The sequence below is a fragment of the Neopelma chrysocephalum genome, unplaced genomic scaffold (genome assembly GCF_003984885.1).
Source record: "Neopelma chrysocephalum unplaced genomic scaffold, ASM398488v2 Primary Assembly neopelma1_61b, whole genome shotgun sequence".
Lineage (NCBI taxonomy): Eukaryota > Metazoa > Chordata > Aves > Passeriformes > Pipridae > Neopelma > Neopelma chrysocephalum.
Genome location: NW_020897717.1, coordinates 4,558,031 through 4,570,521, shown reverse-complemented (window position 1 = coordinate 4,570,521; position 12,491 = coordinate 4,558,031). Strand labels below are relative to the sequence as shown.

Below are 12,491 nucleotides of genomic sequence, written 5' to 3'. Positions count from 1 at the left end.
TGTGCTAGTATCATCCTAAAACTAAAAACAAAATAATACAGAAGCAGTATGCCAATCCCCATAGTTTGAAAACCTGAGGAGGATTTCTGGCTTAAAAAAAACCTTGTTTTTTATTCCATTTTTCCACCTTCTTTAAAACTGGAAAATTTCTATCTTTCCACATATTTTCTTTCAGCATTTGAAATAAGGGAAGCTTTCAATTAAGAGGGCAGCTGGTAGTGTAAGATCCTGCAGAGCTCTTCATACAGGCTTACATTTTGAAATCATATATAAAACTTGAACAAATTCTGATTTTAACTCCAGTGTGCAGGTAACACATTCTGCAGAAATGATCATCTTGATCTTTTAATGAAAATAGCTCCAGGCTCCTTCTGGCTGAGTGAGAGAGATGCTCTAGCAGATGATTCAAAGCAGAAGTCAAAGTTAACTTCTCTGAATTGTTTGCTGGAGTATCTCTTTTGCTGTGTTCACTCAAGTGAAAACATGGAGGATTTATTAATACTGATAATAATTTATTAATACATATTTTCCCTTCTCCACCAAATAGCTCTCCGATTACTTTTTATTAGCTGACATGATACTTTCACGTATCCATTTTTTTTCCAGATCCTTTGATTATTTTACTTCGGCTTTAAAATGTATGGACTTGAGCTGCAGAATTCAGGCTGATATCCAGGATATGGGGGTTATTTTGGCATATTGTAGAGAAAGTGTTGTTGTCAGTTTTCACATCTGAATTTCATTTCAGTCCAGGAGATTGTATGTAGTGTTTTTGTTTCACTGTGTGTGAACAGACTGTTCCTTTGCCATCCACAGGCTTCTTGAGTGAATCTACATTAGTTTACCTTTCTATTATTCTGAGCAATGGAAGCATTTGTTGGTGGAGAAAATTTAACAGATAATTCTCTGGGTTAAGTAGGAGAGCCGTTGTAGCTATTGGGAGAAGGTATTTGTTGTACATAGGAAAGAGAGAAATAGATTCAACAATCAGAGCCCTACTGTGTTATCTTATTGGTGGTGCAAGTAGTGAGATGTCTGACTGTTAATGTTATACAATTCCTTTATTAACCACACACGAATGCAGACATAGAATTGGACTGCAGGTGTTAAGCTATATATTTTTCTGAATATAAGTGCAAGGGTGTTAATCCCTCTAATTTCTTTTGAAGCTTTGTTATAAATTTTTATGAGACTGATTTCCTGGGTCTACATTTTGATAGTAGGCATGATGGTTTGTATCTTGCTGTAGTCATAGCATTTTTTTATTTTACATCTTTCTGTCTGAAGTTAATCCTTAATGCCATTATAATCCTTAAAAAGAGGTTGCATCCATTAAATAGATTTACACTATAATAACAGATTATTCCTCATTGGACAAGATGTCTTCATGGGCATAAATTGATATAATTTAATGAAGCCGTGGCAGTTTACACCATAAAAAGAACAGATTTCCTTACATTTAGCAACCTGCTGTCTATGCATCTATGGTCTGAAACCTGTTAAATGAAGAACAGGAAAAACAGAGGAAAGAAAGAGGCATATGTGTATTTTACTGCTGAATGGTAGCAAGGGATTAACTTTGGAACACTTCGTTTCCTCACATTGTGCTTTGAGACATGGGTTTTATTCTTTAGAAACTGTGTATTTTTACACTCCTTCAAACAGCATGTAAGGAAAGTTTAATAAGACGACATTCTCTTCTATTAAGTAACAATGTTTTCTTGCTTTCTGAAGAAACAGTTTTTCTGTTGTTTCCAACAAAACACTTGAGGATGATTTTACAGATCAGCATTACAAGGCAGCACATCGCTTATCACATGAAAATCCACACATCTTATTAGTCCTGTTTCTGTGGATTGACAGGAATTGCTATTTAAATTCTTTCCTGTGTGGTAAGGAAAACAATTCTTCATTGAAATTGGCTCTGTGCTTCTTCGTAAGCAATAGAGAGAGGTTGTCTCTACAGTGTGTGTTCCCTTTGTAGCTGGATGACAGAAGTCTCGGGTACAGAAGTAGAACTCTGTTTTTAAGATGTGTGATTTACTACAAGAAGCAAAATTTTGGGAGCCAAGTGATCCTTGATTCAGGCCCCAAGTTGCATGGCTATCTCAGCAACCTTTTGTCCTGTTACTATTTAAGTCAGTAGGAACTCTGATTCTAAAAGGCTTCTCTTTTCATAAAAGGAGGTCCCTGCCTTAGTATGGGAAAATAAAAAGCCAACACATGGCTATGGCTGTCAGCTCCATTTGCAACCATCTCTTCAACACAGTATGGTTAACAGCTGTATGTGTCCTGACAGTTGCTTCATTATTGATGCTGTTGATAAACAGCTTGTGCTTCAGAAACAGAAAAGGATTAAATTCATTCAATTAAATGTCTGCTTTAGAAGTTTGAGATTATTTCATCACATATGCATATGATAATTGTTTTTGTTTGGTTTAAGTATTCATTCTTAGAATTTGTTCTCCTTCATCATCCATTTTGAAGTTTCATGAGGTTTGTGAAATACATCACTGAACTGTACTATCTAGTCATATTCTCATGTCCTGGGCTTCTTAAAAAATGACAAGGCAGATACTAGGATCATATTCTGCTTTTTTGATACGTGGATTATATGGTACAAAAGGCATATCCTGTAGTTCCCATATTCTGTTTCTCCAATATGTGTGGCTGCTGGTTCTTGGCCTGCTCCCTCCAGTCGTAGAGATGAAATAAAGCAGAGGAACATAGGAATGCATTTTGTGGTTTTCCAAGAGAACTCACCAAAGCACAGTAATCCTTTCAAAACCTTTGTTTCTCTTGCCCGTAGAAAATATGGCCCGTAGTTTAGATATGACTTGACCACTTGCAAAATAGCTTGCAAAGCAGTAGAACATAAGACCAAAGAGAAGGATGGTCTTCAGAGCAGTGTGTATATCAGAAACTGTAGACAGAATTGCCTTGCTGATCTATGTTATATCTGTAAAATGATAGCAAGGGTACTCTTCTGTGGATGGTTGATCTAGCTATCTAAAATCATCTTAAGGGCTTCAGTAGCTACTTATCTAATAACTGGAATACTAAAGCAAGGGCATGCCTTACAGAGATTTTTTTTTCTAAGTTTTTTTCTTACAGAAGTATAGTCTAATGTGATACATGGGTTAAAAAGGCACTGAATAATTATCACATTTTGTTTCCTTTGTACACTTTTTTTTTTAAATTTGCAAATGTTATATAATGGCTGAATATGAAGTAATAGCAAAGCTTGAGATAATTCTATAATGTTAATGTGCGTGTGTATATAGGAACAGCATTTATTGCTACTAGAATTGAAAGGATTCTGTGTCCACATGAATTAGGAAATAAGTAGAACAATTGCTAATAAAATAAGTTAAAAATAACAGTGCAAAATCAGGAAGGGTATTATGAGCTGCCATCATTCGATATCAATGTCTTAAACCAGTTGTCCAGCTTTTTGCTGAAAGGAATAGTAATAGTTTAAAAGTGAGAAGTTCAGAAATTACCACACCACAGGAGACCACTTAGTTCCAGTTGCTGGCACTAATGGTGTACTAAAAATGAAAGGAATTGTGCAAGTTGTGTCATGGATCTTCTCAAGGGAAGCTTTCTGCTTGTACTGATCACTCCAAGTATTTCCTGAAACAAATAGGATGCTTATAATTCACATAGCTGCAGGTGCTGTTCTTACTTGTATTAGAATAAAATCCTACAAGTGAGTAAGGAAGTTATGGCTTTTCATGTGTCTGGTTGAATGGAGTGTATGATTAAGCAACCTACATATGCAAAGAAAATAAACAACAGTAAGCATAATACGTAGCCCCTATCCCCCAAGTTAAAAGACTCTGTTTTTAAGTTAAGATACAGCAAATAAGGTAAAATAAGAGCTATCCTGACTATCTGTTTAGAACTGTCTCTAGAGGGTTTAATTTTTTCTTTCTTTCCTTTAGTATTTTTGACCAGAACTGAAACTAGAAATGCTGAAAGAATCGATTCCTCTAGTACACCCAGTCAGACAAAATTAGAAGGTCTCAGCAATTGAAAGTTTCCTGAAGGAAATATACACTTTGGAGCCTCTGAATCTTTTGTTTTGGCTGGAACCTCTGAAATTTGGAGGGGCAGAAAAAATAACCTTCTGAAAGGGGACTGTCTCTAAAAACTCAGCTTTAGGAATTATGGTGTGTAAGTGATCTGCAAATGATTTCCAGCCATCGCCATTCATATTTTAACTTTTCCCTCTTCTCCCTCCCCCACCCTGTAGTTCATGACAAAAAACCCCAATAAGCGACTTGGCTGTGTGGCATCACAAAATGGGGAAGACGCGATTAAGCAGCACCCGTTTTTCAAGGAAATTGACTGGGTTCTTCTAGAACAAAGGAAAATCAAACCACCCTTCAAACCTCGGATTGTAAGTAACAGTTTGCATAACATTCAGAGAAAACTTAGTTTGACAGTTCTATTTGTTGGCTTTTCAGAGACATGAGATTACCTGATGCAGTATTTGGGGGTTGAAATAATAAGATAACAGTGTCACTGAAAAGATTGTCTTGTTATTGTGTCTGTGAAGGTAAGTGTCAGGAACAGATTTAATGCACAGGAAGATGTTCATGTTCAGTCACATAAAGCATGAGAGGGTTCAAGGCCCTGTTTTAATTATTTTTCTATGTTCTTAAAGATACCATAGTCAGAAGAGAATATTTTGTGGGGTATATACTGTCTGTACTTTCTGTGTGAATTCTTCTACAGTTCTGCATTGCTGATGGCCACTGGATTTTGTAGTAAAAGATAGAGGCAAGGATTTGTGATCAATAATATTTTAACTGAAGACACTTGAAAAAACAGCTTCCCAGCGGAAAGAAATATATATCATGATTAGATAAATCTATGTCCTTACATTTTCCTGGGTAATAATCAAGTATTTCTATTTTAAAGTAACAAAAATTTGTAAATAGCAGCCCCACCTGCAGAAACTATGAAAGCCAAGAAAAAATACTTTACTTATTCTAGTCTTCCTCTGGATGAAAAAATACAGTTAACCAAATATCAACTTTTTAGCTGAGAATCTGTGGTGTTACTTTTGTGCTTTAACAGTGCAAGAGAGCAATTTTATGAGATTGATTTGCATCTTTTGACTTTGCACATTCCGAATTACAGTGTTTGATTTGCCTGTAAATATGGTCAAGGTATTAAAAAAAACAGAAAGCAAAACAAACAAACAAAAACCCCTAAGACTTTGGGCTCAACACTGAATCCTAACTTAAATTTAGAGGTAAAGAAGTCCCCTCTGTTTCTGAAGAATGTCTGTCACATTTAAAGCATTTCCTTTTAGTCAAGTGAGATGCATTTCCCTAAGTTCCTGATGTAGGTGGTGAAAGTGGGACTTTCCATCCAGAACAGTAGCCTGAGGTAGCTCCTCTGAGTCCACTCTTGGAGAAATCTCTCTCCCTCTGTAGCTATGCAGAAAGAGCCTAAAGGGATTGACAACTGTAAGTGAAAGCTATCCGTTGTGAATGTCTTTCTAGGAGTTATAGTAAGATATAGTGTTATCACATGAGGAAGTTTTTCTTAATGTATTTGTTGGAGAATGGAAACATAATGGTGTAGCTCCACGTAGAGGAAGGCCTGAGCCAGCCCCACTCCTGGAAGGGGTCCAGCCAGCTGGACACGTCAGCTCCCTTACCCAGTTGCCCAGCTCTGCTCTGGAGGTGTGGTCAGGTTGCACCTAGTGCCCGAGCTGATGTACAAATCTCTGTATTGCTGCAAGCAGTGCAAACCCCGAATTAACACCTTTAGTATCTACCTGAAGCCTATTTAATACTGTGACTAACTGCTTTCCAATCAGGTTCCACAGTCCTCGAATAGCTGCAGATAGACATACTCAGTGTTAGCTGAGTTGCATGTCCATAGCTCTTTTCCTGTTTTCACAAGAATTTGGCCTTTCATCTCACAGTAATTTTTGTTGCTTTGCTCAGTATTCATCAGTTTTGTTAATATAGTTACCAAATCAAGATGCACAGTTCTAGAATAATTTTCACCTTAGAGCTGCATCTAATTTCCAGATTCCTCTCGTCTAGTCTGTTTATTGACTGTTTTCCTTTCATGATCAAGATGCAGAGTCCCTTTGACAATAGCTATTTTTGTGAGGCCTTTATTATTTTTGTAAGTACTCCCACTGCGGCAGTCCTTGAAAGTCAGGAGGCATTTCATGTATGAGGTATTTTTATTCATTGCTTGTATAAATGCCTTCTGCCTTCTCAATGGAGCTTCCTTCTCTTTCTGGTAATTATTGCACTGCCGTTATATTATAAAGCCATTACTATTTAATTAATTCCTGTTGTTTTGTTTCTTTTCCCCTTTTCTGCTTTCTTTAATGGTATTTTAGTTGAACCTTTTGGTTTTAGCAGTGATTTCCGGTTATTTCAGAGTAGTCCTGTATGTAATTTTTAGGGCAGCTCCCTGCTCCTTAATAATTGTTAGGTTGATTTTATACATCTTTGTTTATACCTTTTCTCATTTTTCTTCAGGCTGCTTCTGTAATGTTGGATTTTCATAGTACTTCTTTCTATATTGTATCTGCCGACTTTCTTTATTCTACCAAATTTGATTCCTGAAGTCTGGTAGTTCTGTATGCATGGATTTTTTTTCTGAACTCTTTTTTTTATGGTGGTGAATTCAGATAATATGCATTCTATGTTACAGTCATCTCTGTTATTTTTCATGTTCTCAATCTGCTCTCTCTAAGATATCTTCCCCAGAGACTGGGTCCTATCAACTTTTACTGATAACTTTGCTACACTTACAAAGGGCATACCTTATGTATTTTTACCATGTTTATGATCAATCAGTTGTTTCATACTAGCTGTATTAATTTTAGCAGTTGTTTGGATTTGGTTGTTGTGTAGGAATCTTTGAGCAAGATCATACTGAAATTTTTACTTGTTCTCTTAAAACTGAATTATTTATTACTTGGAAAGTGAAGTGTGGTATATATCTAGGCTGGAGAGAAAGATCACACAAATAAAATATAATTATTAATTATTTAACTTCATAAATGGTAAAGGAATCTAGGGCAGTAAATTTCAAATGCTATAAAGGTGATTTTGGTTATTTGTCAAGCTAGATGAGATGGCACTCACTTTGAAAAATACAGAAAAGAGGGAAGAAGATGAACATTAATGAAATAAAATCTACTTTAAAATCTAGATAGATAGTGTAGGATTGAGATTCATTGATTCAGATTAACAAACTTAACTATTCCATAGCTATGGAATAACTATGAAAAAACTTAACTAATGCCTGTGTTTAAATGTTTTCTGGTTTTTAACATCTTTCAGTATTAATAAAGGGCTGTTGATTATTTAAAAGTGACTTGTAATATTAAAAGAAGATTAAAAAAATTATTCTAATCTTATATTGAGGAGGCCGTAGTTGTGTGAAAATAGCTATGAGAAGAGAGGCCAGATTATTAGTCAGAAAATAGACATTCTTGCATGTGATACGTATTGAGTGTACATGTGTGCTGGGAAAAGCATACAATGCATATATACTCATTTGTGCATCTAAATTGTGTTTTGCATGCATATACAAAATTTTGCTCATGCAAGAATGCATATATTTACCCAAGTAGTCTTCTATTTTCTGACCAACCATTAAGATGACTAAGGGGGGAAAATTTATGATTGTATTGTAAACACTTTCAAAATAATACATGAGATGTATTCAAATGAGCTCTGGGCAATATAAAATGTCGATACTAAACAAGTAAAGTCATTAGGGAAAACGGTCAAACACTGAGGTCCCATCAGACAATGGAATAATCTGCCAAGGGAGGTCATGGAGGTACCAGTGTGGAAAAAGCCTTACTTCTGTTCTGCCTCACTACTCTGCTGATCCCCAAAACACATAAATTCCTTGATTAGCACAGCTGGCTTGATTTTCTGTTACCTTTCACCCTATATCTGCCATATTTTCTGAGGAGCTCTATTACGTGGTACTGCAAGGCCTGTGCTTCTCCATAGTTCAGGTGTGTCTCTTCAGCTGTGCCAACCCTAAGTCTGAATTTTTCAACTGGACTTGGAAGAAACACTGCATGGCTGTTTATTCGCCAGACTTTTGAGGGTGTGGGTTTTTTTTAAATCTCATTCACACAGTGAATGGATGTGATTATGTACCCTATTATACCAGAAATGTACCATTAATGTCCTTGTAGTTTGTACTTGATTTGATTATTCTAATGATGCTTTGGAAGATGAAATTTCTTTCCTGTTTTCAACCTTGGAATGAAAATTACTTAAGTCCAAAAGGTCTTTGAAAATCTGACTGTGTTTTCTGAAGGCTTGCCAGAGTGCCCTGGGCAGAGCACTCATCCTGAGTTTAGATTGCTAAGCAGTGACTGCAGTACCACCCCAGGTTGTCCTAGGTGGAGACAATGGAGGCAGATTTGGTGGCTCTGAAACCTGCTGTGAAGAATCTTTGACTGCTCCTCCAGCTTAATGACTTGGGATAGAGAACACAAAGAGGTGAAAATGCACTAGAGCTCAGTCCTATGATCCATATTATCTACCAGCTCTTCCTTTCATAAATCTAGAATTATGAGGCTTTTCAGTGGCAAAATTAATTTTACATAGATATATACACAATGGTTTACCATACTGAGAGTTTTTTCCATGTTAAGCTGCTACAGAAGAAAAAATAATAGCTCTGGAACATGTACATTAGAAATCAAGCAAATGTTTGAACACCTATGAAGAGGATATTTGCTATAACTAAGCTACAGTGACCTTGCAATGTCGCTTGAAGATCATTTTTGCTGTTCTCAAAGCCTTAATTCTTAGAGTTTCACAGTCTGTCTTGAAATTTTCTAAATAACATTATTCTTCCCCACTGCTTTTAGTGCAGACATGAATATGTAATTGCAAATGCAAGACGTAAGTGCCATTTTAGTGCAGGCGGATATCTTTTCTTCAGAGCAACTGTCGTGAGACAGAAATTCTTTTGAGGCATTTTATTCCTATGTTGAGCTGTTTTGTTGCATGTAGTCTTCCTGGAACTTTATTCCATTTGGAAAATGAAATTTCCCTGATCAGTAGCCATAAAACCAGGCTATGGTTTGCGACATAACTGGTTGCTCTGCTCGCCATCTTTCTTTATTTCCCTGGCTATGTTCCTGGCTTGATTGAATTGGTTATTTCTATTTTCAAAGTGCTTTTGCCATATTACAAATTAAAATAAGGGTGCAGTAGATTAATTTCTTACCAAAATTATTGATATGGTGGTAAGTGTGGTAGATCTTGCTTACTGGCATGATGGGATAATTCTGTCCATCCATACCAAATAATAAAATACGTGTTAAAAACAGTCATTGAAATGATTGCTGCTTCAGGTTTAATGTGTATTGATTAAATTTATATTGTTATAGATTCCCTGCAAGAAATTCTTTGTGCCATTTCTGAGGGCACAACCGGCTTTCCAGACTGAACCTGTGGCCTGCTGACGTATCACTAGCATCAGCCAGTGAAGCTCAGAGACGTGCACAAGTGGAAAAAATGTGCACAAGTAGAAAAAATATGCACAATATCACAGACCCTCTCGCAAGAGGGATGGAGAAAGATCACTGCCCAAATTTTGTTACTCATTTGGCTGAAGTCAGTGGTAGCCTCATATGAGCATCAATTTCATAGAATCATAGAATCATAGAATGGTGTGGGTTGGAAAGAACCTTTAAAGATCATCTAGTCCAACCCCTCTGCAGTGAGCCTAATCAACCAGACCAGGTTGCTCAGAGCCATGTCCAGCCTGATCTTGAATCTTTCCAGGAATGGGGCATCTATCACCAATCTGAGCAACCTGTTCCAGTGTTTCATCATCCTCATCATAAACTGTATCTAGTCTAAATCTGCCCTCTTTTATTTAAAACCATTACCCTGTATCCTATCACAAAAGCCCTACTAAAAAGTCTGACCCCTTCTTTCTTTTAAGCCACCTTTAAGTATTGAAGGGTCTCCACAGAGCCTTCTCTTCTCCAGGCTTAGCCCCAGCTCTCAGCCTTTCCTCGCAGGAGATGTACTCTAGGCTTCTGAGGGCTTTTTTTCTTGTTTTTTTGTAGAATTAGACTAGCACAATAAAATCATGTTTCATGGTCACTGTGGTTCACTGTGCTGCAAGGACAGTCTCACTACAGGCACACTCCTGTCCGTTCAGACCGAGTTTTCACTATCAGCCCTTGAAATGTGCATGCAAACAGACAGATTTGGTGTTTTCATCCACCCTGTTGTCAATGTCAGGATTGGGAAAATTTGAGGCTTCATCTAAGACATCTTCAACATGAAAAAGCTGAAGAACTCTGAGCCAGAGGGTAATACAAAGCCTGGTAAAACAGATGTTTGCCATATGTATTTCTTTCTAGCAATTAAGCCAAAGTTAATGGCTTTATCAGTGCCTGGAGCAATCCATTTATAGTGTGGCTTTATGTAGATGAAGTTAACAAAATAATCACATTACAATGATTTACTGTCAACATGCAGCTTTCACAGAACAATACATTATTTTAATTTTCTCAATGTATTCATAATTTTTTTGTTTCCAGTTCTGAAAGCTCACTTTCTTTGAGAGAATTAGAAACAAAATGAACAAGATAGTCTATTGCAAAATTGTATCTTGCAGTATGGAGCAACAACAGCTGCTGCACGCCTATTTAGTTCATCTGATGTGAATCCCTTCATTTTACAGCCTCTTCCATTGCTACTGTTATGTCACTGAGAATATTTTCTGAACATTTGTAAGTTCCTTCTTCAGTTCTGGCTTCTCAGGATAGAGAGTTGGTCTAGCTGCTAAAACCAGAGACCCAAGAATTGCAAGATATATGAGTTCTTCCACCAGATTTTCTAGAAATTCATTATGTGATCCAGGCTGCATCACCTAACCTTTTCATGCCTGTGTTTCCCCTCCGTGGTAATCTCAGGATGCTTAATGCAAAGTTCTGTGACAGCAAAAAAATATGACTGAGAAGTGTTAAAAAACAAATGCTCAAGATCAACCTGGCTTTTAAATTGACTGAAGGTGTAGGACTTCCCTTGGAAGAGTGTTCTATGCTATAGCAGACCTCAGTGTTAGCAGATTTCATCTTGGTCCTCAGCCTCAAATTTCCTACAGTAATTTGCACCTCTCTCAGCTCCAGTAACTCAAAGATAATGATAAACCATTATTGAAGTCCCTCCCCCCTTAGTTATCACTATCTGAGCCACATTGTCTGTATGCAGTTTCCTTTGTGAACCTGAACTCCCTTGTTAAGTCTTGACTTAAGGATGCCAGCAATGTGTCCTCTCTCAGTTTTACACTGCAGCAAAGGTTTGAAATAAAATCATTCCCAAATATACAATTCTAGTCCTAGCCAATGATTGTGGGTTACAACTGGAGTCACTGAGCACCATGAATTTTCTTTTCCCCCTCCCCTAAATGAGTGAAAAACTGACAAAATTTTGGCAACCCTTTGCCTATGACTTAACAACAAGCTGGGTGCCCATAGCGTTTGGAAACTGGGTAATAAATAGCAAATACAAATCAGCACCTACAGAGTGTGCAGCTGAGCTGTTTGCACAGGCAAACAGGCAGAGGCCGCACCTGCCTCGTGGGTAGGTGCTGCACTGAATGGCTCCTGAAAAATGTTTTCAATTAGAAAGGTGTGTGTTTAAATTGCTGCAGCAACCATCTGCTTACTGTGAAATATGGCTGGAATCCTTAAAGAGGGACCACGTTTCTGGAGAAAACTTTCAAAAATGTTAGCTTGAAATATAAGTTCTATAATCTCAGATTTGTTTTCATACCAGTGCAAACAGGCAAAGATTTTTTTACTTTTTAATGAGGGATTTTTAACCTGGTGTTGGGAAGTCATGATACTGTTTTGGTGGGGGTTTTTTGGCACACCTCTACTTTTATGTGACAATAGATTGTATCATCATCCATGCAGAATTATGACTTTGCCTTTACGCTGTGGGGAAGAAATCCTGTAAAATGCAGTATCATTCAGTAGCACCAGAAGGAACATAGGAAATTACAGGCCAAGTAAATTTCTTTTTTGTATAAATGTTCTCTCTTTTCAAGTTTGCTTCAGTGTGAATGTCCCTCTTTAAGGTAAGGCCTTCAATATGGGGAAAATGTCAAGGTAGGTCCATTTTTAGGCCTAATAACCTTGAGGTGTCCCTTCAGTTTCATAATATTTCCATTCAGTCATCAGTGCATGGCAATGAGCATTTAGCAGATGGGCACGCAAGGGGCTATACTGCATGCCTTTGCATGAAGTGTTACTGCTTAGACAAAACACTGGGGAGTGGTCTTGAGACCTCAGACCCTCATGTACCATTATTAAACATTGCACATTATGTATTCCCCACTTGCTGCAGACATTTCAGGCATAGGAAAACAAGGAGCTTTCTTCTGAGAGTGACATCATGGTGATTAATACTGGTATGCAAAAAAACCCCAAATGTTTAGAAACA

At 37.2% G+C, this 12,491-nt stretch overlaps 1 protein-coding gene across 2 annotated transcripts in view; it reads left to right on the top strand.

Annotated features, from left to right (window-relative positions):
• The window catches only part of PRKCE (protein kinase C epsilon), a 285,765-nt gene that overhangs the window by 259,975 nt on the left and 13,299 nt on the right, over positions 1-12,491 (top strand). Inside the window, exons 14-15 of one of the 2 annotated variants that reach the window (XM_027681811.1) lie at positions 4,259-4,405; positions 12,097-12,126. In XM_027681811.1, the coding sequence (XP_027537612.1) occupies positions 4,259-4,405; positions 12,097-12,111 (162 nt within the window). In that variant the 3' untranslated portion in view covers positions 12,112-12,126. The remainder of the gene's footprint in view (positions 1-4,258; positions 4,406-12,096; positions 12,127-12,491) is intronic. The other variant, XM_027681810.1, reaches the window with a different exon arrangement.